We start from the raw sequence: 24,806 nt of genomic DNA on the forward strand, positions 1-24,806 counted from the left end.
GATTTACTTCAATTTACAGCATTTTTCTGGTCGGGACATAATAAGCAGATTGGTAACAATGTATGTCTTGAGTTCATACTTAACTGCTAGTCAATGGGAAATAATTGTACAAAGATTCAATTGTGTGATGCAAAGAAATTTATTTGACCAGCAAATAATTGTAGCATATTTCACTATAATTACAATAACTGGGTTTTGTATTCTTCCGAGTCAAAACATTGACAACAATTCAGAAGATGTTTCTGATTTTACTGTCACTGCAATTTATGTACTTTGACCATTAACAGTCATGAAAAATAAAAATGTTTTCAGACTGGTTTATTTTCTCTAATAGCCACACTAAAACTGTACTTCCTTTTTAAAATAAACATTTTTATTATAATGGCAGCTCTGAATCCTATAATGGAAAGTAACCCTCCATATTTATATTACATGATACATTCCCTGTGTTTAATTCTAAGTGTTTGTATGTGTTAAGTTCTATCCTTGCAGAGCTAACAAGCTGCCAAATTAAATTTCACTGGCTATTAATTGTTTCATTTTAAGGTCAAGTTCTTGTCCTTTAAAAAAATAAAAAAGGCAAGCAGTGGAGAAGGATTGCTTTCAAAGCTATTTTTCTTTTCTGTTTTTTTTTCTTGACTGTTCTTATTGTATGTTTTGCTCTTCTGAATACTGAACTAACAGTCAAGTATTGCTAGCCCTAAAAAGTCAAATGCATTAATATTGGTCATTTGAATTTAGTCTTGGAGAGTTGACCTCTGAACACATTCACAAGGTGTAGGTGGTATCTCCAACTCAGAAAATGTGTTCAAAATACACATGCAAGAATCATCAGATAAGAAATAGAATGAAGGTTCAGTTTTACTTAAGAGAAAAAGAAGATATTTTTGAAGTTGAAATAAGTAAAAAAAAAAAAAAATTGCTATAGAATACTGAGAAACATTGTTTTAATGTCATTTGAATACAAATTGTCTTGTTAGATGTTTTTCCAAAGGTGTCCAGTTCATATTCCTCCTGAACCAGCTGTGGCAGCATCTCCTGCACATTAGGCTGAAAAGTAGCTTATTGATGACAATAGATGTCAGCAATTTATTCTGCGCTGTTTCAGGCACCGAGTGTTAATGACAAACAAACTGCTGCAGCAGAATTGGAGTTACTCTGCAGAAAGTAGCAGATTTGCTCAATTATTGACATGTTTAATGCAAGACTATGTAGTATTAAGCCAGCAAACCTGTGAAGAAAAGAAACAGGAGAGGAAGGTTATGGAAGGATTTCTTGTTGATTATGAAGTTGGCATAATAAACATGTTCAAATATGTTCCAGGACAGATTTTTGCGAGATGTTTGAGTAGATGAGGTACCTGCTCTCATCACATAAAGGATAACCTCAGTGTCTGAGAAGTCTTAGATAGGATAGGTAGGTAGGTGCTTTGCTTTGCGCAAATGTTCTTTTTCCTGTTGATGTCACTTCCTGCTTTTTTCCTGCTGACGTAATTCTTCTACTACTGCCATGTGCCACAGTTAATAGCTGAACTGTATCTGCTGTGCAATTCCCTCTGTGGGTTTCTCTGAATATTCCTCTTCCCCAGCTAACCAGGAAAATCTGTTTTCCAACCTTGTTGCCAGACCTTATCCCTTATTGCCATCCATATCAACTGCATACATGTCACTGAGTTTGGAAGCCTGCTTTTTGTGTTTAGGAGAAATAGCTTTCATAAGAAGGCATTACATTTTTCAGGAACAGAGCTCAAGAGAGAAGATATCTTAAAACAAAGATGTCAATGTTCACTTCTATATGCACGTAGAAACCTGGCTAACTACCTGAGATACACATGTATAGACCCTGTATCTTAAAAGAAGGGAGACTTCTATGCATGATTCAGGCTGAAAATGAGAAACCCCTCTAGGGTTCAGTTTCTGGCTGCCTGTTTCTCTGTCTTCCTTGTCTTTGGGGTCTTCTAGTCTGTTTGGCTCAGTAAGATGGATGAAAAAAGTCCATAGAGGTAAACTTTGCAACAAATAGTGGTTCTAAGTTATGCACATGCTGTTATGCACACACATGGAAAAAGCTATCTTGTTTGCACAGTTGTATGCAGTCCTGAAATATGGTGTCCTTTTTTCCTGTGAAAGGCAAGAGGTCAGAAGTAAGCATCCAGGCAGTTGGACCACATACCTAGCCATGAAGTAAATATTCATATTAGTCTAACATGCAGTATGACTAAATGATGATAGCAGAATGACTACAGCTTACTCACAGCTAGCAGCATTTAGCACAGTTTAAAAAAAAAAAAGTCACATCTGACACTTTTTTTTTTTTTTTTTGGAACAAGTTTTAGCTTGCTATTCTGACAAGGAACTAAAAACCATTTCCTCTAGCTTTCTATTGTGGCTCATTCCCCTGAGGAAAACTGAAAACAAATCCTGGGTATAATACAACCAGAAATGTAAAAGTTAAAATGCTAGATTAGTAGCTTTTCTTTGTCATTTAGCTCCATGTTTTCATTAATGCTTTTATCACCTCACAATCAATAGACCTTTAAAAATAATTTGCTCAGATTAAATTGGCCAAGGAAAATCCTGTCTTAACTTAATGCTTTTGAAAGGAACTGAACTAAGTGCAATGGAAATCATAGCTTGCTATCTGAACAGATAGTGAGTGGCACCAACACTGCATGCTTCTCTACTATGTTCCATTAATCTCCAGTTCTCTTCTGGCAGGTCATATCTGTCTATGAGTAGGTACTTACAACTCTTTGTGCAATTGGTCCCTGGCCACTTTTCTGAATCTATCAACAAACCTGCTTGTCAGTTAATGCCAAACATTACGCAGGTTCAGTGGTATGGATGTTTGCTTGCTCTACAAATTATTTTGTACAAAATATTCTGCTAAACGTTCTAAGCTAATATGTTTGATTTAAGGAAAGATGTTGATTTGGTGCTGGATGTATTTTTTAAGTAGATCTATAACTATGATACTGTAGAAAATTTTTGGTGGTTTTTTTGTGAATGTGTTGCATCCTTCTTGTTTGCTAGGTCTTACAAAGATGTTCAGGCAGTTGAGTAGGTAACAGTTTCTTCTTATATATTCAAAAGTATGTTTCCTTGTTTTCTCTTTACGTGTTTTCCAGTAATACATGCCTTTTGTGATTTTGAATTTTGTGTTGGTATTCATTTACATTTCCGTGCTGTCCTGATAGATGTAAAGAGTGGTTGTGGTTCCATGGGGTGTAAGTCAGTATGTAATTTGTCCTGCAGGCTTATCTAAACAAAAGAATGTACAACAAATAAAGTCAGCATTAGTGCATTTTGAGTGCTGATTGTTACAAATCAGATACACAGGAAACCAGATGTTGAAGTTTATCTAAAACACTTGCAGCCAAACATGTAACTAAGTACAGCAGCAATAGTGCATGACGCTTTAGAATATACTTAGCAATATGTTTGCAGCACAACAATTTTTTTCTTGTTCCTCAATTCCCTTTTTCACATGCTCTTTTTTTTCTATTCTGCTAGCAAACTACTGTTTAATTCATTTTGGTCTTATTCTGCAGGTCTTCTGGGAGCAAAATCAAATTCAGAGAGAATGTACAAGAATTGCAGTATCAGCTATGTCTCTAATGACAATAAATTTAGATGCCTAAAATTAGGTACATAAAGTGGCTTGACTTTTAAAACTGTACTGGGCACTTGTAGCTCTTAGAGTTTTGTATGGGACTATATGAGTATTTAGCATTTGCTGATGGCTTGCATTTGAATACCTATTAAGGATTTAAAATCCCATCTTCAGAAGCTCAGATTTTTAACACTTTTCCAAAAAATGAAAATAAAAATAGCTTTCGTATCTAGTATACTCCGACACTTTAGTTCCACAGTAGTAATGAAGAAAAGCTCTCATAACTCATGAAGAAGTTATTCAGTCTATGCTAATGATATGTTTTGCCAATTCTGTATTCTTCCAGTATGACTGCTCAAATAAGCTAGAATACCATTTGTCTGCTGAGATGAATAATAATAGTAAGTTGAAAAGGTTTTGAAAGGCTGGCTGGTGATCAGGTGTCAGACACTTACAGGTGCTTTGGCTTTCATAAGCCATTGTTTCCTTTTTTCCTGAGGAAAGTAAGGATTTGAAAGTGCATCGGTCTAGGCCTCAGAGTGCCATGACTCTCTATACAGCTTCAAAAACAATGAATTTTGAGCAGTGGGGTGATATCAGTTCCTGCCACAAGAAAGACAACAAGTAATAATGCTGTGATCTCACATGTAGTTCCTCCCTGTTGGTAAAATAAGCATAACCATCTGAGTTTTCTGTCAAGGTGCAGCCTTACATATAAAAATAAAAAAAATTATGCTTACTTCATAGATGTTACATTGAGTAGTAGAGGAGGGGTGTTGTAAGAGAGTGTTTTAACAACTTCTCATCTGAGAGTGACTAAAAGACAGTGGCACTGACAGAATAGATTGGAATTTACTTGGTCTCAAGCTTGTTTTTTAGAGTTGTCTGTTTTAAAACCAACCAACCAAACAAGCAAAAGACCCAAACAGAAAAGCCCCTACCCTTACTTTCATCTAGTAGAGGAGACTTTATCCTAATCAGCATTCTTTATATGTTAACCTTTTTACTGCTTTGAACACTGCTTTAGTTTCTTACCTTTTATGTCCCATCTGAACTTTCTCCAGCCCTATGTTTTTACATGCAGCTCTACAGCTTTCCTGGTCATCTTCATCTGCTCTGTGAGCTCTCCCCTGTCACCAGTTACTTGGCATTGTCTTCACAATAGTCTATTGCTTAACAATTTGAGGAATAAATATTTGCTGGACGAGTACCCTTTTATGTTAAACTGGCACAAATTTACCATCCATTTCTATCCATGTAACTGTGTTTTCCCAGTTTAATTTGCCAGATATCTCCTTTCATTCAAGTTATTTGGTGTTTGTATTCCTAGGAATAGCAACTTCAGGTACTGTTCTATATAACATAAGCAGCCACTGCAATTCTCTGGAGACTTTTGTATAATAGACTGTGTGGGAACAGTATGGATTATCTTTACATTTGTGTTTGGGATTTTTTGGTGAATATGGAAAAAACTAACTAACAGTTAGTTTACACTATATATATATATATAATACTGTTATAACAGTAAGTTGGCATTATTTGCAATAGAGGAGACCTACTTTTTTCACCTTTATCTGAGAAGAGAATAGTGCAAAGTCTTCCTGGCTATGTTGTCCTGGTATTGGTATGCATTGCCTATTTGAGGATGACAATGGTGATGGAACCCATTTGCAAGCATATTTTCTACTGCAATTGTAAATTGGGAGTTCACTTTTCCCCACACTACAAAAACAAGTTAGTGTAATATAGATAAGAAATCTAAAGTTAAAGCTAGGCAGCATTACAAAAATACCTCTAGGTTAGGTTTTGATGTGTTTATTATATATTCTTACCATTTTAGAAACGGACACTGAAGGAAAAAATAGAAGTATACTAAACTTAGCTTTCCTTTTGCTGTTTCATTTAATGAGTTGATCTGTTCCATGGATTCCTAGGTGTGTGGTATTCACTGCTATGTGTTGTACTGTGGTAGATACTATTCTGTATTTTCAACTTGCTGCTTCCAACTTTTGATGTCAGAAAATATATAATATTTTATAACTAAATAGGTACAGCTTCGTGTTATGAGTAGTAGGATGTGGAAAGAAAGGATGGTTTCTCTTCTTTCCCCTTCATATTTCTTTGTGTCCCCTCCTTGCTACTCTGCAACAACAAAAATTAAGCATTAATTGCCATAAATTCAGTTTGGAAAAGGAAAGCTTATTAAAATAAATATTGAGAGGGAAGATATAGTTCTTCTGGCTTGAGCTGCAGCTGTTAAAAACTTAAGATATGTGGTAGCTGGGCATTACAGCTTTGAGTTTTATTTCTGGAAAGTATTGCTGCCATGTGTTGAATGTATTTTAATGCTCCACATTTCCTCAAAATGAAAGCATTATCATGAATTATTAATAATTACTTTATTGCTCAGAAGCTTATGGCTTCTTGACATTGAAACATTTTTTTGTTCCTTTTTGTGTGGGTTTTGGAAATTTTTGATTTATGGCTGTACATTGCTGTGTAAAGGAGTTTTGGAAGTTCACTGCTTGTGACTCTGACAGTCACCTCAAGGACAGAAAATATTTAGAACAGAGGACATGTTACTTGCATTTACCATTGATGCTAATGTTGGGACATGTGGACCAGAAAAAATTATTAATGGATTAATATTTTAAAGTAGGAACACCCAGAATAAACGGCTGATAAAAGCATAAGGAGATTTTAGTATTTAATAGGTTTTATTTTTCAAGTTATAAGGATAAAACTGGTATTCTTTTGTGATGGATTAATATGCTACAAAACATGAACCTGAACTGACTTTGAATTGAGTCAAGTGGCTCTGAGAGGAGTAGGGAATTATCACCACCCAAATATTATGAGCCTCAGAGCTGTGATTTCTGCTTTAACTTGATATTTAAGAGCAGTGCTTCTAGGAGAAGCTCTTCTTTCTCTTAATACTTACATAAGCTAGAAAGAAACCTCTTTCTTATCGTGACAAATGCATTGCAGTAATTGTAGTATCTTCGCTATAAAGAAGGCAAACCCCCGTGAATTAACTAGGTCCTTCTGTTGCCATTTCAGCAGTCCATTGTGTAGTAGGAACTGATAGGAATATGATTTATGCTATGGCACTTCCAGTAGTAAGCTCTGTTCTTTTATGCTTTTTAATGTTTAGCTTGAAATGTAGTCCAGCCAATGTGATGCTATAGAATTAGCTTGAGATTTTAACACCTTGGTTTTCTAGGAGGCAAAATTTCTCATTTGTTGTGGGATGTTTTCCTTCTTACTCATCACAGTGTATGCAAATGATGCTACTTAGTCTTTTACATGTTTTGTTTGACACAATTTTAGTGATTTCTTCCCCCTGCAAACATTTATTTTTCCCTCCCTTGAATTTGTGTCATCCTGTGTATTTTCCACATTAGACTCTGCCAGCTCATAAGTGAATGTGCTTTCAAGAACGGTCAGAGTTAAGATAGGTAGGGAGCTTTCTTAGAAACTTAAAATTACTAGTAGTTATGAAAAAAACCCTGCTATTTCAGATCACAGCAATTTAAGCTAGATGTACTTAATAGCTTTTGGACAAAATGTGAGAAAAATATTGAAAAGGTCTTAAAGCACAAATTGTTTATGAATGCTGATTCAGCTAAACTCAGAAAGGCAGGTACATGTGTACTTCACGTTTATGGTGGAAGTCAGCCCTATATTTGATGAAAAAGAGTTTTGAGGATAGAGCTTTTTAAAACATTTATTTGTCAGTTGCAGAGCTGCACTTTGGTTTTTGCAGTCTCTGAGTGAACTCCTTCATTTGTTGGCCTTCATATGTCTTCCCAATACGTAATGAAATCTGCAGCTTTCTTACCCTTGAAACAAGCTGAGCTACACTACAGCTTTGTATGTGTCATGGTTCCCCTGCTGAGCTGACTGCATTCAAACACCTGAGGCTGGAGCCTTTTCCCTGGACCATGGAAGAATTTTTGAACACTGGTGAATATAGTGACCAAATAGAATATTTGAAACAAAAGTACTGTTTATATGTTAATAGCAATAACATTTTTCTAAAGGGTTTTAGAGGAATTGAAGTATACCTATCAAATAGTATTAACTGAGGAAATAAAAGTCAGATTGTTTCTATCATCATGCTCACATTGACATTGTGGGTATGGTGAATTTCTGCCTACAGGGAGGTTGGCCTGAAGAAGGCAATCCTTTCTTGCAAGAGGTTCCTGTGTATTTGAGCCGTGTATATATATACGCACATATATATTTTTGTATGGCATGTGTTATAAGCATCAGCTTCACAGATTCTGACAAAAAAGGAAGCCATATCTCATTAGAACGATTTATCTACTGCACAATATCTTAAGCAAGGCAAAGAGCTTGTATATGTTGTTTCTCTAAATTATTATGACTTCTTTAAATTATTTGTGCAGTGAAAACACGTTTAGAAGGGAATACCCAAGAAATGTCGCGGGCCCACAGCTTTACTGATGACATTGACCTTATATCAGAAGAGTCGCCACTGCCAGCTGTATCCGACGTGGCACAGTAAGTGGAACAACAACTTTTAATAATTGATAATCTGAATACTCATTAATGGTAAGGGAGACTTATCACTGAATAAAAGAATTATTCTTTGGCTGGCTGCACTTGAAGTGATTATGAGTTTGATGTTATTTAACTGTATGTGAACATTTCTAGAAAATGCAAGTTTAGCTTTAAGTTTAATGAAAGCAGTCAGACACTTGGAAAGAGAAGCGTTGCTCTGTGATGGGTGTCTTGCAGAGTTGTTGTCTTTGTTGTTTTACTTTTAAAGGCAGCTGACGCAGTTCCTGAAATTGAGTTTTACAGGTAGGTTTATACTTTGTAGAATTCTGAATCAGAGTTCTAAAGGACTCCTAATATGAATAACTTATGAATTGATTGCAAACATAAATGGTCATTTATAGATACAGCCTGAAAATAGAAAGGCTACACTGTATGATATTTTGATAAAGTATGCACACTTGTAAGGAAACAATGTTCCAAAAATATGAAAGTAAAATCAGGAGATGCTGAAGGTGCCTGGATTGACCAGGACAGAAAATCCCCATTATTGATGAGTTTGCTGCAGTTGTGAATGATCTTTTCTGTTGTTTGCATTTGGTTTAGGAAATGTCTATTTATTGAAATAAGCAATAGTATCTTTACGCAGGACCACCTCCATGTTGTGTTTTGACATGACCTTGAGTAACCTTCATGCTTTTGTCCAATAATGTACAGTTCAGGTGTTGGGGATGGGGATTCTGGAGTAAATTTCAAATGCAAAGCAGAGCGTTAAAGCATACAGCAAGGCCTGGATAGGCCAGAGCATCCAGGTATCATACTGAGGTTTTATCTCACATGCAGAAACTGATACAAACAATGCTGATGAATAGAATGCTTGAGTTAGCAGTGATATATGACCTAAAAGTATGGTATAGCTGACACAAGCTCATGAAGGTGTAACTAGCTGTTTAGACATTACGTTAATGGTGGTGAAAAACTCACCTGAGTTCGTGTTTGCAAGAGAAAAAAATGCAACTGTCATTGGAAAAACCCTTTAGTGAATATCTAAGATTGAAAAGAAAAAAATTGTTGCTTACCTTCAGATAGGGAAAAACATATACAGTGGTTTTCAGGATGAATTTGAAAGCAACGTGATTCCAATCTATAGTGTTGATTGCTTTTAATATGTGTTATTTCACATCATATGGTTACTTTCTGCCTAAGTAACTCTGACAGATAGATGTAGTAGACACATAGCAACTATACTATGCTTTTATACAAGATACCCTGGTGCTTCTATTTCCCCACATGCTAACTTTTGGACCTTTGAAATCAGAGAACTATAAATTGTTCCATTCAAATTGGTCTCTTTTTTTTTAATTTGCACAGTGCAAGCACAGGATTTTACATTTGCAAAGAAACCATTCTAATCTTATTTCTACTACTTAGTGCATGAAAAATGGTGTTATTTTATGTTATTCTGCACAGTGTACCTTGCAAACTGTACCTGCTTTTCTAGCTCATGTTAGAGCTGATATGCATTTCTCATGTGGAAAGTAAGTAAAGGAAAAATAGAAAGCTAACCAAATGTACAAATGAAAAACATTTAAAATACAGAGAGTATTTGAAGTAATATGCTACATGATTTCAAGCCACATTAAGAGGAATTAATAGTATATGAATGTCAGGAACCTATAAACAGAATGATATTGCAACTGTTTTTTGCTAAATTAAGGATTATTAAACTCTAAGACTTATAAGACTCTAAGTTATAAAGGCACTATGCAAAAGCAAAGACAAAACACCATTTCATATAGTTTTACACTTCTAAAGTCAAGCATGCCAGTTTCCACCTTTATCACTGATAATCTCATTTTGTATGTGTGTAATTTTCCTCAGTAGGATGCATTCATTTAAGAGTTGTTCCAATTCCTGAGTAGAAATATCGCATTATTCTAATTGTGAACTTTGAGCAAGCACAGAACATGATGTATTTATGGATCTTGGATTTAAACTGCCATTTTTAATGCAAACAGTAAGATATTAACACTGTATTTGCCTGATATGCATGTCTTCTACATGAATATTGGATATACTTAGCATGATTATTTGTCTTGTGTTTTAGCAGAAATATATGCAGGTAAGTCTTCATGTCTGTAATACTTGTTTTGGTGTGTGAGCTTTCCAAAACAGCATGGCTTTTGCTTTCTACTTAGTAGTGTATTCCCTACACTATTGTGCCTTGGAATTTGTAATGGGATTCACCCCCACACACCCCCGTTAAAAGTTCCATTTTTATTTTGCTTGTTCACCTGGCGAGAAAAAAGTTATTCTGTTTGTTCACATATGTTATTTCATGCTCTGGAGTTACGTACCAGTTAGATCCCAGTGAAATCTCCCCTTGATTTGGAGTGAACTATGTGATGGGAAGTGGGTTTATCTTATTTGGAAATAACACATTTGATAACTAGTGCAACAAATCTTCCTCCTAGAGTAAAAATGCAGTCAATGAATTAGACAAAAATTATTCCAAGAGTAGAATTTAGCCAAAGGTGTGTGTGTATATGCAATCAACCCTTGCAGTTTACAAAGTGAAAACATGGCTTTCACATAACGGTTAATGACAGTATGCTATGATGGTGACAGTTTCACATGGCACGCTTCTTTGTCAAGCTGCCAAAAGGCAAAGTTTTCCTTGCCTTCAACAAGTGTTAGGAGTTACAAAATCAATCACACAGTGTACCTTTATTCCAAAGCAAATAACTGGTCATTTTCTAAACTTTGCAAGATGTTGGTTATTAAACATGAAATATCAGGTCTACAACTGCAATGTTTTGAGGGTTTTTTTTCTGTAATATGAATAGTTGATTCTTCTGAAATTCTGCTACACATATGACAGGAGACATTCTCTGGTGACAGGAACCTTTACTTTTGGCTATAATGTCCTCAAATCTCCCTTCATTGTGTGGGAAGGCAGATATTGTCCCAGGGGAACAAAGTTCCTATCCTTGAGCCATGGTACCTTGGACGATCATCTGTTGCATCAATCTGCATGTGCGTTAGTCTCGCTGTAACAAAAGTGGTTGTTCATCAAAACCTACCAGGCTAGTTGGAAACTGGCGATGCTACCATTTAAGAATGTTTCTTGAGTGAAAGCAAACCAGTGAGTTGCACCACTGCTCGGGTTTCAGTGGTTAATAGATCCAATATTGGACTTCTGATGTTAGTGATCCACGCAAGTTTGGAGAAGGGTAAGCCATCCTGGTAGAAGGTGGAAGGTGTCAATAAAACCAAAACCAAACAGCAAGTTTGCAAATTGAGCTTAACATACCTTTCTGTAGATAGTGTTGGGATGATGCTTGTTTCCAGTTATCTGGGGAAAAAATGTAGAAAAACTCAATGTTCTGAGTTAGGGAACAAAAGCATCTTGTTCAGTATATATTGCCATGGTTGTATGAAGTTCTTGCTGAGTATCTCTGACCCAGGCTCTGAGGGTTAAAAATCACGTGGTGTTGCTGACCTGAGTGGAGCTATGTTGTTTTATACTGGCTGCTTCTGAGGTGCCTGAAGTTGAATAAGAATGATGTTGTTAGAGATGAATCAAATCTGACAGAAATAAATATGCTAATTTAAATCAGTTGATGAGTAGTTCTGTTTTTAACAATAAATGGTTAGACTATTTCATTGTCTGATGTACTTATCCACCCAATTATTCAAGTTCCTTACTAAACAGTCAGAAGATGACTCCATCAGTGTTTAGAGAGACTGCAAAATAATGTTTGGTTTGTGCTTTGAAACTAGAAGAAAACCTGGAGATTGTTTGTCTCTTTACAGCACATTTGCTTAAGTCCTTAGGGTTATTCTGTGTATAGTGGTAACTATCTAAATCAAGCTAAACATTAGGGAAGGTCGAAATCTTGAGAAAGTTACTTCTAGAGCTGGAAACTTCATTTTTATCACTTTGCTCTTTCTTGCTTACTGTAGCACTTTCTTTGTATCACCTCAATGTTTTGGTGGAATATGTAAAATCAAACAATTTGAAGATGGACCCATCATTCAACTTGGTTCAACATGGTGCATAGTGCCATGTCTTTCTCTATGATGTTATGTCTTGAAGCCCCTCTTTTTAATTTCCTGCTGTATGCACACAGATGTTCTGACAGAAAAAGGGAGCATCTGGTATAGAATTAGGCCTGCTTGTAAAAATAATACTTGGCAAATTCCTGCATCTCTATAACAGGTTATTTACTACTGAAAGAGGTAAGAGATGCTTCTCAAAATGGCACTGATTAAGCAAGCGGCAGTCTGTGATTTTTGTTTGTTTTTTTCTTTTAAAATCTTGTTTCCTGTCCGTTATTGGCAGGACTATTTTATCTGTCTGATGCAGCCTATCATGCATATCACAAGGTCTTTGAGCAAAAGAGCTGATGCTATTGAGGTCTGTAAAATGACTAAGCTGTAAGCTTGCTAATTCTTCAACTGTGTCTGTAAGCAACAAAAATGCAAATAAAACCTCTCGTAAGTGTGTATGAATTTGGTGAGTGACAAAAGGAAGAAAGGAAGAGAAATACACATCAGAATGAGAGCAGGGACAAGCCTGAGTGGATTTTTGCTCCTTCTTCCTAGTCAGAATATTTAAGGCTGGCCACTCCTAATGACAGTTCAAACCAGAAATTACAGTTGTGCTTTACCTGTGCTGAGTGGCACAGCCTTTGGAGATGGGTATGGGGCTTGATTGACAAACAAGGATGTGAACGTTCTTGAATATGTCCGAAGGAGGGCAACAAAGCTAGTGAAAGGGCTGAAAGGCATGTCCTATAAGGTGTGGCTAAGGAATTTGGGCTTGGTTAGTTTGGAGAAAAGGAGGCTGAGGGGGTGCCTCATTGCTCTCTACAGCTTCCTGGGGAGGGGGAGTGGGGAGGGAGGTGCTGATCTCTCCTCCCTGGGATCCAGTGACAAGGTGCATGGGAATGGTTCAAAGCTGTGTCAGGGAAGGTTTAACCCAAGCATAAGGGAACAGTTCTTTACCAAGAGAGTGGTCAAACATTGGAACAGGCTTCCTAGAGAAGTGGTAGATGCCACAAAGCTTGTCAGTGTTTAAGAGGCATTTGGATAATGCCCTTAACGTACTTTAACTTCTGGTCAGCCCTGAGGTGCTCAGGCAGTTGGACCAAATTATCATTGTAGGTCCCTTCCAGCTGAAGTAGTTTATTCAACTACAAGTCCTGTAGACCTTCACTAACATACTCTTGCAGTATCAAAACCCACTCCTGAGGAAGAAGAGTAAACAAAGAGTGTTGTTCCTATGTTGAATTGTGCAAATGGTGTTTGCCCTTTTCTGGATTCTCCCTAGCTGCACTGGAGCTTTGCAAGAGTAAAGGAGACCACTGAACACAGCCTTAATTTATTTTTTTTTTTTAATCTCCAGTTGGTCCTATTGTTGTCATCAAAATCTGCACGACAATCCTTGGCCATGAAAGTATTTTCTTCATATATACCAGAACTGACCTTCCAGCAGGAAAGAGAAAGTTGGCCAACAGACTGTATTGAAAGACTATACCAACCTGGTCTCAGATAGCACAGTCTCAGGAAAAATACACACAGCACCAGCTTTTGAGGCAGACATCCTGTTTTTGTTTTTCAGAGTTCTGTGGTTTAAAGCTGTGGTGTTTAAAGCTCTTTACACTGTAAGGAAAAGCAAAAGTTAGAAATTCTGTATGTCAGCATGGTTAAACAACTGTGGTTGAGTATGCGTTTTGTAGCTCACTAAGGTCACGTAAAGGTAAATGTCAGTTGGTCTCCTAGCAGAAAGTAGTGTAATGCTGCAGTTCAGCAGTCATCACATCGGTTCTCTTGGGAGGAAACCTTTAGAAGGTGAGATCCACATACAATGACCATCGTCAGTTGTAATTGCCATCAGCTGAACAGCTGTAGTAATAACTCTTCAGCTGGAACAGGCTGCCAGGGAAGTGATAGCTACACCTGTTCCCCACGGGAAAGTGGGGTCTTAATTACTTTTCATGGGTTGAGAGTGAGACCAACAGTTGTTCTTCTTTCTGAGGCCCTGTCTATAACAGAGTCAAATCATGTTAAGGAATTGGGGGCTTAATACAATTCTGGCTAAAACAATTCTATGCAAGAAACATTTATGTACTTCTGCTACATTCCTGTGTATTAAATGATATGTAACATGGCTGTGAAAATGGCATACTATTTCAGTCTGAGGTCTTAAAATGGTGCAATAGAAACACAGAGATCTGAATGTGGAAGCAATGAGAGATCCACTGTTCCCACCTCCAATTATTTTCTTTCAAGCTCATAGTATGAGAAACAGCTTTTAGTTTGTACAAGGGAGATCTGCAATATGATTAGTAGAACAACTCAGTGTTAGTAGGGGGTTATTGCACAATCACAGGAAGTGGGAATATCTGCCTAAAAAGAGGAAATGGCTTATTGCCAAAAGCTTTATAACAACACTGAGGAGGAGTGAGAAGATAGATGTGACATAAAGCAATGGCTGCAAAACCTCAAGGCCTACAATGTAATGTGTCCTTCAAACGGGAAACTGAGGCTCTGAGGGTAAGGATGGCTGAATGCCTTGCTCTATCACTGGTGCATCCTGATACAAAAGGAGTATCACAAATTAATCTTCAATGAGGAACAGAATCTTCTGTGAGGACTGAGGCTTAATAAGGTAAAGAAGTTATTTTTGTCTGGTGTTTCAGCTCGCTCCAGGCTGCCTGGAAGAAGAGAGCACCAAAGCTGGTCCCACTTCACCAGAACAGGGGTCTATAGAGATTGGGGACACACACACACACGCTTAGCACTGCTCTTCAGTGGAGTGGAAAATCCCACCATTGTTAGTAATCCATGCAACGCAACTATAGTTAAAGGAAGATGCTTCATGATTAGTTTTGGCATTTAGCTTTTCTCCTTAAAAACAAGTTTAGGAACAGTGTTGGACTTTCTTTTTTCTACTGGAAGTAGTTTATCATAGGACTGACAGATATGAAATATGACTAGTTTCATCTGTTGCCCACTAACACAGCAAATTTATACAAACCAAATAGAAAAAACTCCAAAACTTATGTTAGGCCTTAAAGTTTATATTAGATGTGCTCAAATAAAATGGCGCTGTATTTTGCTTTAAGTTATTGTCAGCACTTGATGTTAAATCTATCAGCTTTATTTCAGCCTTCCAGTTATCCCCTCGATCTGTAGATGGCAGTGAAGGTTTTACCAGGGACTTAAGAATACTTTTGTGTCCTTCTTTGGCTCTGCTTGAAAATTCAACATGTGGAACCCTTAACACCAAGCATATTTTCAATCTTTCTATGGTTTTGATCTACCTGTGCAAACACCATTTATCTTTATGCTTTTATTGTAACTTCCTCCTACAGCCTATTGCTTTTAGTCTTATTAAAGAAACAGTTCACATTATCACCAGCAAATCAATCACACTGGATATAATTAGATCTAGTAATAGTAATCTTTTGTAGGATAATTGAATCTACTGAAAGCTTATTAATAACTTTAACTGCTAAGGTAGTGTACCTGGAGTCCTTAATAATCAGCTAGATCTCTTGTACCACCTGTTGTCCTTTTGCACATGTTCATAGATGATTTTAAAATTCTGTTCTTAAATTTTGAAAGAATGATCAGGCACTTGGTGTATCATGTAAATACTGCCAATGTTGTCACTGGGCGAATATAGTTACTGGAGAAAGTTGTGAAGCAATACTGGCCATCAACCAGCTAGTGAAGGGAATGGTAACATCACCCAAGAGGAGTGGGTTGGCCAAATAACAGAAGCAAGGTTGGTCGGAGTACAGAATATACCTGAAGATGTTGCCGTTTGCCTGCCACCACTGCATTTATATTTCATCCATAATTTTGAAACATAAAACAAAGTGAGAGGCAGATATGAAAAACTAGTAAGTAGGCAACCACACAGTAACATGAAGGGAGGGTGTTTGCATGTGTATTTGTATCTTGTTTCCAGCTTTCTCATTGTGCTGTTGGCTCTCGATGCTTACTAACTTTCACTCCCAATTAAATATAGGTGGTACTGATGCAACTAATTATTTCCACTGAACTCAAAAGCATTATTAATAGCTTCAAAGAGAAATTTAGATGAGGGTCTGTCATTACTGAACTGAAAAGGTAAAATTCAACAGACAGTAGTAATTGCTAATCTGGCGGTAGTCTTTTTACCATTATAAGGCTTTATGTTAAGTTAGACTTCTTAGCAGCACTTATTTTTGTATTGTCACCTCTAATTTCAAACTCTTTAAAAAGGCTGCTTCAGGATTTATTTCAGTACCCAACGTTTTTTCATTACCATGTGATATGAAAGCAAGGCTGGCATTAGTATAAACTGGTGCCGTTATGTAATAACCATTCAGAGAATCTGACGCTGCTTCTGAGGGCTTTTTGGAGGGGGTTTGGTTTGGTTTTAGTCTGAAGAGCAACTTTTGAGTTTTTTGCTTCTGTTTTTGTGAGGACATTTGGCCAGTGGAGGGCACTGCACCATAACACAATGAGAGACAGAAACTCCTGTTTCAGTTTTCAAAATCCGATTTGTTATTTGAACAAACTTACTTACAAACTTAATTTACAAGCATCTGAATTTCCCAAATGTTAAATTGGCAAGTTGCCACACTATGGAAAAGTGCTACATGTACTTGAACATCACTTTAATGAGAAACTTAACTGACCCCCAAGGGCTCTACTTGGTATTGTGGTTTATACTTTTTTTTTTTTTTTTTTTCCTGGAGAACAGACTATTGTAACAGCCCAGTGAAGGTTGTCAAAATGTAACTAAGTGCATGTATCATGTAAGCCTCTATGGAACAAATGGTTCAGATCTGAAGGTAAAGTCTGAAACAAAAGGTTGGTTTTGAAACAGGAGCTTCTACAAAACCATGGTGTTTCATGTAATTAAATGTTTCTTAATGAGTTTTCTATTTAGTTCACGGAACTTTAGAGCAGGGATAAAATTTTTCATGAAGGGGTGAGATGACTGGATGTATGGCTGCAAATATCTGTCTTGTATAAGAAATAGTTTACAAAGAATGTCTCCATTTTCAGATCAAAGTAAAAGACCTTTGTGGCTTTGTTTTACTCAAATCATTATTTATCTCAGTAGCAAGTTAGAGAATGAAAATAAGGCAACTCTTTTTTGTTTGTTGCTAAAAAGGCTGCAAAGAGCTAGACTGGTCTAGACCTAGTCTTCAGTATTGGCATGTGTGGTCTGTATGTGTGAGTATGAAACTAGTAAAGGGAGGAATCATTTTATAAAGGCTTTTTTTGGACATCGTAGTTTGTTGCGGTTTTTAGTTAAAGATTCATATTACAGTGCACATAACTGTTCCAATCAAGCTCTGTCACACTTGACAATATTGATAACTGCATTTATATGCATCTGAGAAAAGTTTGAATGACAACATTAAAGTGTATTCTTTGCTGAACACGACAGTACAACCCTTCTTATCAGATCACTGTAGTCTCTCATTCTTACAAAACACAAAGTGCAAGCATGGTATTTGTTTTCCTGGGGGGAAAAAAAACCCAAACACAAACCTTGGTGGAAAACCATGATTGCAATGCACAGAGAAGTGTAACTTTGTCCTTTATCATGGTATAGGTAGAAATGAATGAGTGTACATTTTTTTTTTTTTAATCTTGATCTTGTGGTTTTGCAATAATTTCAAGCTTAACACATTTTATGTAAGACTAAACTTGATGTATATGAATCTTGCATATTCCTATTCTAGTAACAGGCCCTTCATTGTGTTCACTTATGTAAAGTATATTGAGGGTATATGAAAAGCACAGTGATAGGACTTTAAGGTGTCTGTAACTAAAATACATAGGTCATTCCCGATCTGGTCTAGCTCCACCCACAAGCTATATCACAGCATGTGTTTTGTATTTGCAGTATTCAACAGAAAAATATTTCAGAAATTGCATATACCAGTTGTCCTTCCTTTTTCCTTCTTTAGTTGCTTCCCTGGGCTGCTTCTGTGATGGAAAATAAGGCAGCCCAGCTATCAAACCAAAAGCCCACCCCTCCTGGTGGGGAGTGTATGAGTAATTAGGGTGAAAAAAGTGGAGAAAAACTTCAGGGCATAAAAACACCATTTGTTTTCCTAGGAGTTCAAGTTTTGGCAGTGGAGGGGAGAGCTGGGATAAAAAAAAAAATAGCATTCTCTATAAGGTAGGGGTTATACATTTTACCTTAATATCTGAGCATTATTTCTGACCATTGTGTTGACAGCACATCCTTGCAAGCCAGAATCCGCCTTCTAGATGAAAGAGTGACTTTTCATTTCCATAGCCTACTTTCTTAAGAAGTGATGTTGGCTATCTAACATGTTCCTCCTACAGCCATTATTTCTAGGGCAGTATCGAGCAGAGAAAAATGCAGAGACTGGAAGTGAAAGTTAAGGGAGCTCAGCGTTGTTAATTGATAGGTTCTGATGAAAGGATTGGAGGAAGAAAAGAGATGGAAATAAAATTTTATTACAGATGTAGAGAACAGTTGTGTAGTTAGAGAATGCTCTTTATGGGTGATTTCTTTGGTATTTCATAATTAGCAATATTATGAAAATTTATTTTAAAATTTTCAAGACAACTGGTAAAATAATATCAATCACAAATTAAAATGATTTAATTTGGTTATGATGCTTCATAGTGAAGTTTGAACCAAAAAAAATATTGTCCTCTAACTTCTACTCAGAAAGCAGGTAAACTGTCCATTTACCCTAAGATAAAAGAATGAAGACTTTTTCTAAGTGTGAATTTGATGTTTACCAAGGAGTGTTGCAGTCTTGCCTTGCTTACTAATCTGTGTACAACTTATTCTGGAATTACTAGTAAAGTGCTTTTCCTTGTTGAAATATAAATGCTCATTTGGGTGGCTTTCAATGCCTTAAATTACATTGGAGTTCAGATGACATGGCTGAATTATTGAAGCTGCTTCTGTTATCTGGGATGGAATTAAGACTATGGAGCGTTTATAACAGCTCCAAAAACACCTGTGTTTGAATTCTGTATCTTTTAAAATGTCTTACTGATTTTTTTGAAATACGTTTCAAGGAAAAATAAGCTCTTTAGTAAAAAAAATGCTGTGTTCATCTTCATTTCATTATGCATTTAAAAACAATACCAATATCATTCCCCCACTGAATACTATGAGACAGCTGGTAATTCAGCTACAGTAAAAGTACAATGTGCATTTATATCTTCCATATTGCAATTCTTTTCCACTAAAATAAAATTTAGGTGTTTTGTGATAAGCAAGCATCTCCATCTAATAAAACTATCTTATTGTGTACAAGAGTGTTCATAACAACAAAAATTAGTAGTAATCGCAGAGATTATCTTTTATCTCCTTATGTCTGTTTTCTTGCGTAACCCTACCTAAACTCGGTTTAGATTTCTTTACATTGAAGGAACGTATTCTAGGCCTGATATTCCACTGACTTCTAAAATGTTTATAATACTTTAGGTTAGTGCAGTTAACATCTTGTGCAAATTTCTAAAGCAGTAACCAAATGCTCATTGTTAAATCAACACACAATTTAGGTTAGTTGCTAGTTACCTCTGTTTCTGTGCCTCAAAAGTAATAGACATTGTTTCAGCCAGTGTTCTGCATTGCAACTAATGTACGTCTATTTGACCCTCTATATAGGGCTGATACATAAAAGCTGATAGATAAAATTGTTATGATCATTTGACTACTATGTTAACCTCTGTGATTGGAAACTTTATTTTAATAAGTTACTTTAAGGAAATTTAAATGATAGAAATTCTTTAAAACCTGGTGGTTCCTCACGGATTCTTCTACTCTGCTACTTTCACGGCTGCACATTTCAAATCTATCTTTTTATAGGCAAAACTTGATTAACTCCAAATGGGACAATGAAAGTTACTTTTCAGGTTGGATATGCTGAAATAGATGCCAGACAAATACCGGTGCCAGTTGCTTGTCTGCTTTTTTTTCAGTGCACTGTAATTTGGAGAAGCAATTATACTCTCTTTTACTTCAGATTAAACCGCCCTATCTCCAGAGCTGTTTTTCCCCATCACCCAACAATGCTTTTAGATGTTATCACTATGTTCTCCAAAAACTTTGCCCTAATTGCTTAGCTGTTTGTTTGTATTGCTAAGACAATTTATCTCTGGTCTCTGGGTCAAAATGAATGTATCAGACCATTACAGTACAGAAAGCTTAGTATGTGGGCACTGAAGCTTACAGTCATTGCACGCTATATTGAGTTCTGTTCCTCTCATTTCACATAGCTGTTTTGCTTCTAGCATGCTGTAATGGCATTTTTCATAAGTTACTGATACTTATCTCCTCTGGTTTATGTTAGCTGGACTGCCTACACCCATGGACTAGCAAAAATAGATAATCTTGATGGCCTTTTTTATTTAGTCAGCTGTCTACAGTATGTGGTGCTCATTAGTATTAAAATATGTCTGAAAACAAAGCTGAAAGAGCTAATAAAGTTGTTCTTATGCTGATATCTCTTACTTCAGGAGTTGCTACTGAAGGATCCTTTCCAGTGGGTTCTGTGACTTATGTCTGTAGTAATGCAAATCCAATAATACAATGTAATTGGTATTTGGTTTTTTGGACAGAGCTTTGTTAGAGGTTTCCACATGTTCCTGTGATTACTTAGCTAGTTTGTTATTTAAAAAATAAAACACAACTGAAATGTGTGGAACTTGCAACATTCACCGTGCATTGCAGATAAATGAAGCATGACTCTTACTGTATTTAGTTCTTTTCTTCCTCTTTCGAGGCTTTGGCTGCAGTAAATTTTATACATCTTCATCTCAGAATTTATTTGTGGAGGTATGCATGCTTTCTCCTCTTGACAAAGAATGTATTTTTTTAATGTAGGAAAAGTTTTAATTTGATCTGTATGCATAATCTTTCATGTCTGATTTTGAGTGAAAGGCTTCTATTAATCTCATGTCATCCACCTGCCAAGCTCTGCTTAAATTTTAATTTAGAAAATGTGCCTGTTAGTTTTTAAGTTAAACAAGCACCGGGCAAGGAGATCTTGCTAGCCAAGGAACTGCTATGGGACCTTGAGGGTTCTGACTGCAAGCCCTTTGTTTGGCCCCTTTTGCAGGGAAACCCAAGGTCAGCTCTAAATGAAATTAGGTACAATTTATTAAGCTAGTTATCCCTGTTGCTTCTGTACAGCGCTGCTGCTGTCAGTGAGGGTGAATCACTTTGAGACATGAACTTTGATGGCTCAGCAGCAGGAATGGGCGCAGTACTGGAGGCACAGGAATAATGGCTGTTCCTGAGGACTGGGGGATTGATTAGGTGCAGTGTTAGGTGGTGAGCGTGGGTTCTGTGGATTGTGGTAGAGAGGTGGACAGGAGATGGGGAGCTCGTGCCTGAAAAGAGAGGAAAGTAGATGCAGGGGAAAACAGTAGCAGCCTGGATAAAGATTAAAGGGACTCTCAGTCTTACCCAGAGCTCCCTTGCACATCTTGTTGACCACTTCAGAGCTTGCTCTGGCTCCTCTTAGCTCCCTTCATCATCCATAACCACCTCAACATCTCATTAAAGCCTTCAGTTTCTCCTTCTACTCTTTATGGTTGGGAGTAGTGTGTGTGTGTCTGGGGTTTTGCTTGCTTCGAGAAGTCTTGAAGAGCTCTGACTTCTATTTAAATGGTCAGGCATCTGAGTCTTGTGCCTCTAGCTGGTCAAGAATTTGAGTTTATGCATCCTCAGAGGGCCTTAAACTTTTCCCAGGAAGAATGCCTTGCATCTGGAACGCTGGGAGAAAATACTTTATCTTTTGTTATCAACACATCTCTTCAGCAACATCACAGCAGGTCCCTGCTCTACAGATATAATCGATAATCTAGACTGCGGGGGGTATCCCCATTCCCTTCAAATTTACTGATTTCCTAAAATGAGTAGTTAGCTCTGTGTATAGTTGATTAAACATGAGTTTAGAGACATAATCATGTAGGTAACTATTGGATTTCTGTGAAAGTCTATAACTCTGTCTCACAGAGGCCTCTTTTTCTATGATATTATGTTGCACCTTTTTAGATTTCTTATATTATTTGTTTGCCCAGTTGTGAAAACTCTTAACCAACCTGTGTGCTTGAACCCCTGCATATTTACTTGGAGTCTACATTTAATTTTATCACTCATGCATAGTATTAAAACCTGGAAATTAAGTCAGAATTATCCTCCTGTTTACTTTACAGCAAGTCTGTGTGTGTGATGAGTAAACAGACAGTGGGTGGCCTAGGGTAAAATAAAATTTAAGTGCTTGTTCGCAAGGGCAGCTTTCTTCACCTTGAATAGATAAACACCTAGCCATGGTTTAGAAGATTTTACTAGTTGGTTTATTTGATGTGAGAAACAAATAATCCACAGATGAATGTAAAACTTTAAAATTATTTTGTTTTCATTGGCATATTGTGACGATTTCAGGGTTCCTCTCTTGCTCGAAACATGAGTCTTGCTTTTGATGTTTGGATTAAAGACTTTGCTACAGCCTATATCTCATACCTCCAACCAAAGTGGAAATAACAAAACCAAAATATATGCTCTTACCTTACCCATTCAATCTTTATCTTAGATAAGTATTACAAACTAAAATGATAATCACTGAGGAAAAAAAATCTTCGTAGTATGACAAAGTTGTTCTCTTTTTTTAATTTTATCATTTGAGCACCGGTAATGAATGTTTCTAAATTCTCTGATTTCAGCAGGGGAATTGTGATGCTTTAATACATGAGCTAATGAGGAACTGAAGCTGGGACCAAGGTTATTTTATCTTATCTTTGCCTGTTCCTTGTTCAGTAAGTGCTTATCTCTTTCACAAATAGAAAAGGCATGAGCTCATTATAGAATCTGCTGTTCAAGACATCACCATTCCCCTCACCACTACTTGCCTGAGATGGCTTTTCTTCTTCTAGTGCTATCTGAGCAAGGTTAATATAAGTATCAGAGTTTGATGACAGTTACCCTTATCTCTGGGTAAGGGGTTTCTGCTTGTTCATTGGTTTCAGTATTCTTGTTTGGTAATGAAGAAATAGCGTAGAGTGGTCTGACAATCAGGTGGGTAACTTCACCCTTATTTCAGAAATATCCTTTCCAGTAGTAGCCACAGCTGTCTTATCTGTTTTAAAAGGCCTCAGTTTATTGGCTCATGGGAAAGTAAAAGAAGCAATTTAAAGTTCAAGGTCTTTTGGTTTACACTTTTAGTTCTCATTTCAGTTTTTATTTAAACACAGCTGGCCTGTCTTGGACTAGCAACCAGCTGTGCTCTGGCAGGTGAAATCTGTAGTCATGCTGCTGAAGCTAGCAGTGAAAATCTATGGAGATTGGTTTGTTCTCAGAGTGCAATGGAGCAACTTTTCCATGCAGGCTCTGGACCCAAATAATTGAGTTGTAAACCATTGTTTTTATACATGAGCTTGTGCTTGACTGACTGTGAGCTGCAGTCCATGAGCTGCTAGTTGCAGTTACTGTGTAGGCAGACCTCAAGGGTCATCTGTTTGCCTGTATCTGCTACAAAGATACTACTTCAAAGAGGAATTGCTGTGCAAAGGGATTGAGACTGCTGTGCAGCAATCTGTGGAAAAACACCTTTTGTACAAATACAATCCACAAAGTCCAAATCACAAATGAAAAACAAGTTTTGAGTCGTGTAATTTCTCATTTGAAATTTTTGAAGTACATACATTTTGTAATCCTCAGTGAGACTGAGATCTGTGAACATTTGTCTATCAATGAGAGACTCTGGTAGTCATGTTTAATCTTCCCTGTCTTAAAATCCATCTGTTAGTTTTGAATAACAAACTAACAGACCTTAACATCATTTCACTCAAACGATTATGGACATATAAACACAGTGCTTGATCACTAATTCGGCATATAATACTTATTGTGTTTGTTGTAATGTCCTGTCAACTTGCGTTTTCTGCAGATCCCATCTTTTTTCCCCTTTTCCACATACCATTTTGCGTAATATCTATGGAGCAAAGTGAAAGAATTTCAGTCTTTAAAAGCAAAAGATGGTAAAAATTGTTCTGGTACTAATCATAGCAATAATACTGTTACTATCTTATTTTTTAACTTTAGACATCTGATTTTTCTTATGTTCCTTCATGGCAATCATCTACAAAATTGTTTGACATATAAATCAAAGTTAAATTCTGGCTAAAAGAATTATTAGTTTGAGAAAACAAGAAAAGAGGAAAACTGTCATAAAGTATTAGAAAAACAGTTTTTCTACTTTTCTGTTTATAGATCTAATTCGAGAACTTTCAAACACTGATTTATCAAGAAGTTTTGGGGGGCTGGGAATTACTAGGGTGGATGACTGGGTTTACCCATACTTGTACCTATATACAGTAAAATCTTTTATGATTATAAAGACAAGAAATTAATGTTATCTTAAGGAAGGTTCTTGTTTAGGTCTGTCTGTTCTTGGTCAGTAGCACATATTTAAAACAGTATCTCCCTGACATGAAAAATCTTTTATTGTCTACCTGCTACAGAGGAGTGTTTTCCAAAAGCACAATTGTCAAAAGTATGCATGTAATGTTGTGCTGTAAGTATTTTTAGGGGGAGTTGTAAATGATGCTGGCAATGTGTTTTCTTTTGGGGAAAAAATGTTTTAATGCATTGGCAA

General features: G+C 36.6%; 1 protein-coding gene across 1 annotated transcript in view; it reads left to right on the forward strand.

The window, feature by feature from the left end:
- Nucleotides 1-24,806, forward strand: part of LOC102058980 (potassium voltage-gated channel subfamily KQT member 1-like) — a 510,914-nt gene that overhangs the window by 89,189 nt on the left and 396,919 nt on the right. Inside the window, exons 11-12 of the mRNA XM_027815098.2 lie at nucleotides 8,025-8,139; nucleotides 10,244-10,258. Coding sequence (XP_027670899.2) covers nucleotides 8,025-8,139; nucleotides 10,244-10,258 — 130 coding nt within the window. The remainder of the gene's footprint in view (nucleotides 1-8,024; nucleotides 8,140-10,243; nucleotides 10,259-24,806) is intronic.

Source organism: Falco cherrug, chromosome 5, assembly GCF_023634085.1.
Source record: "Falco cherrug isolate bFalChe1 chromosome 5, bFalChe1.pri, whole genome shotgun sequence".
Classification (NCBI taxonomy): domain Eukaryota; kingdom Metazoa; phylum Chordata; class Aves; order Falconiformes; family Falconidae; genus Falco; species Falco cherrug.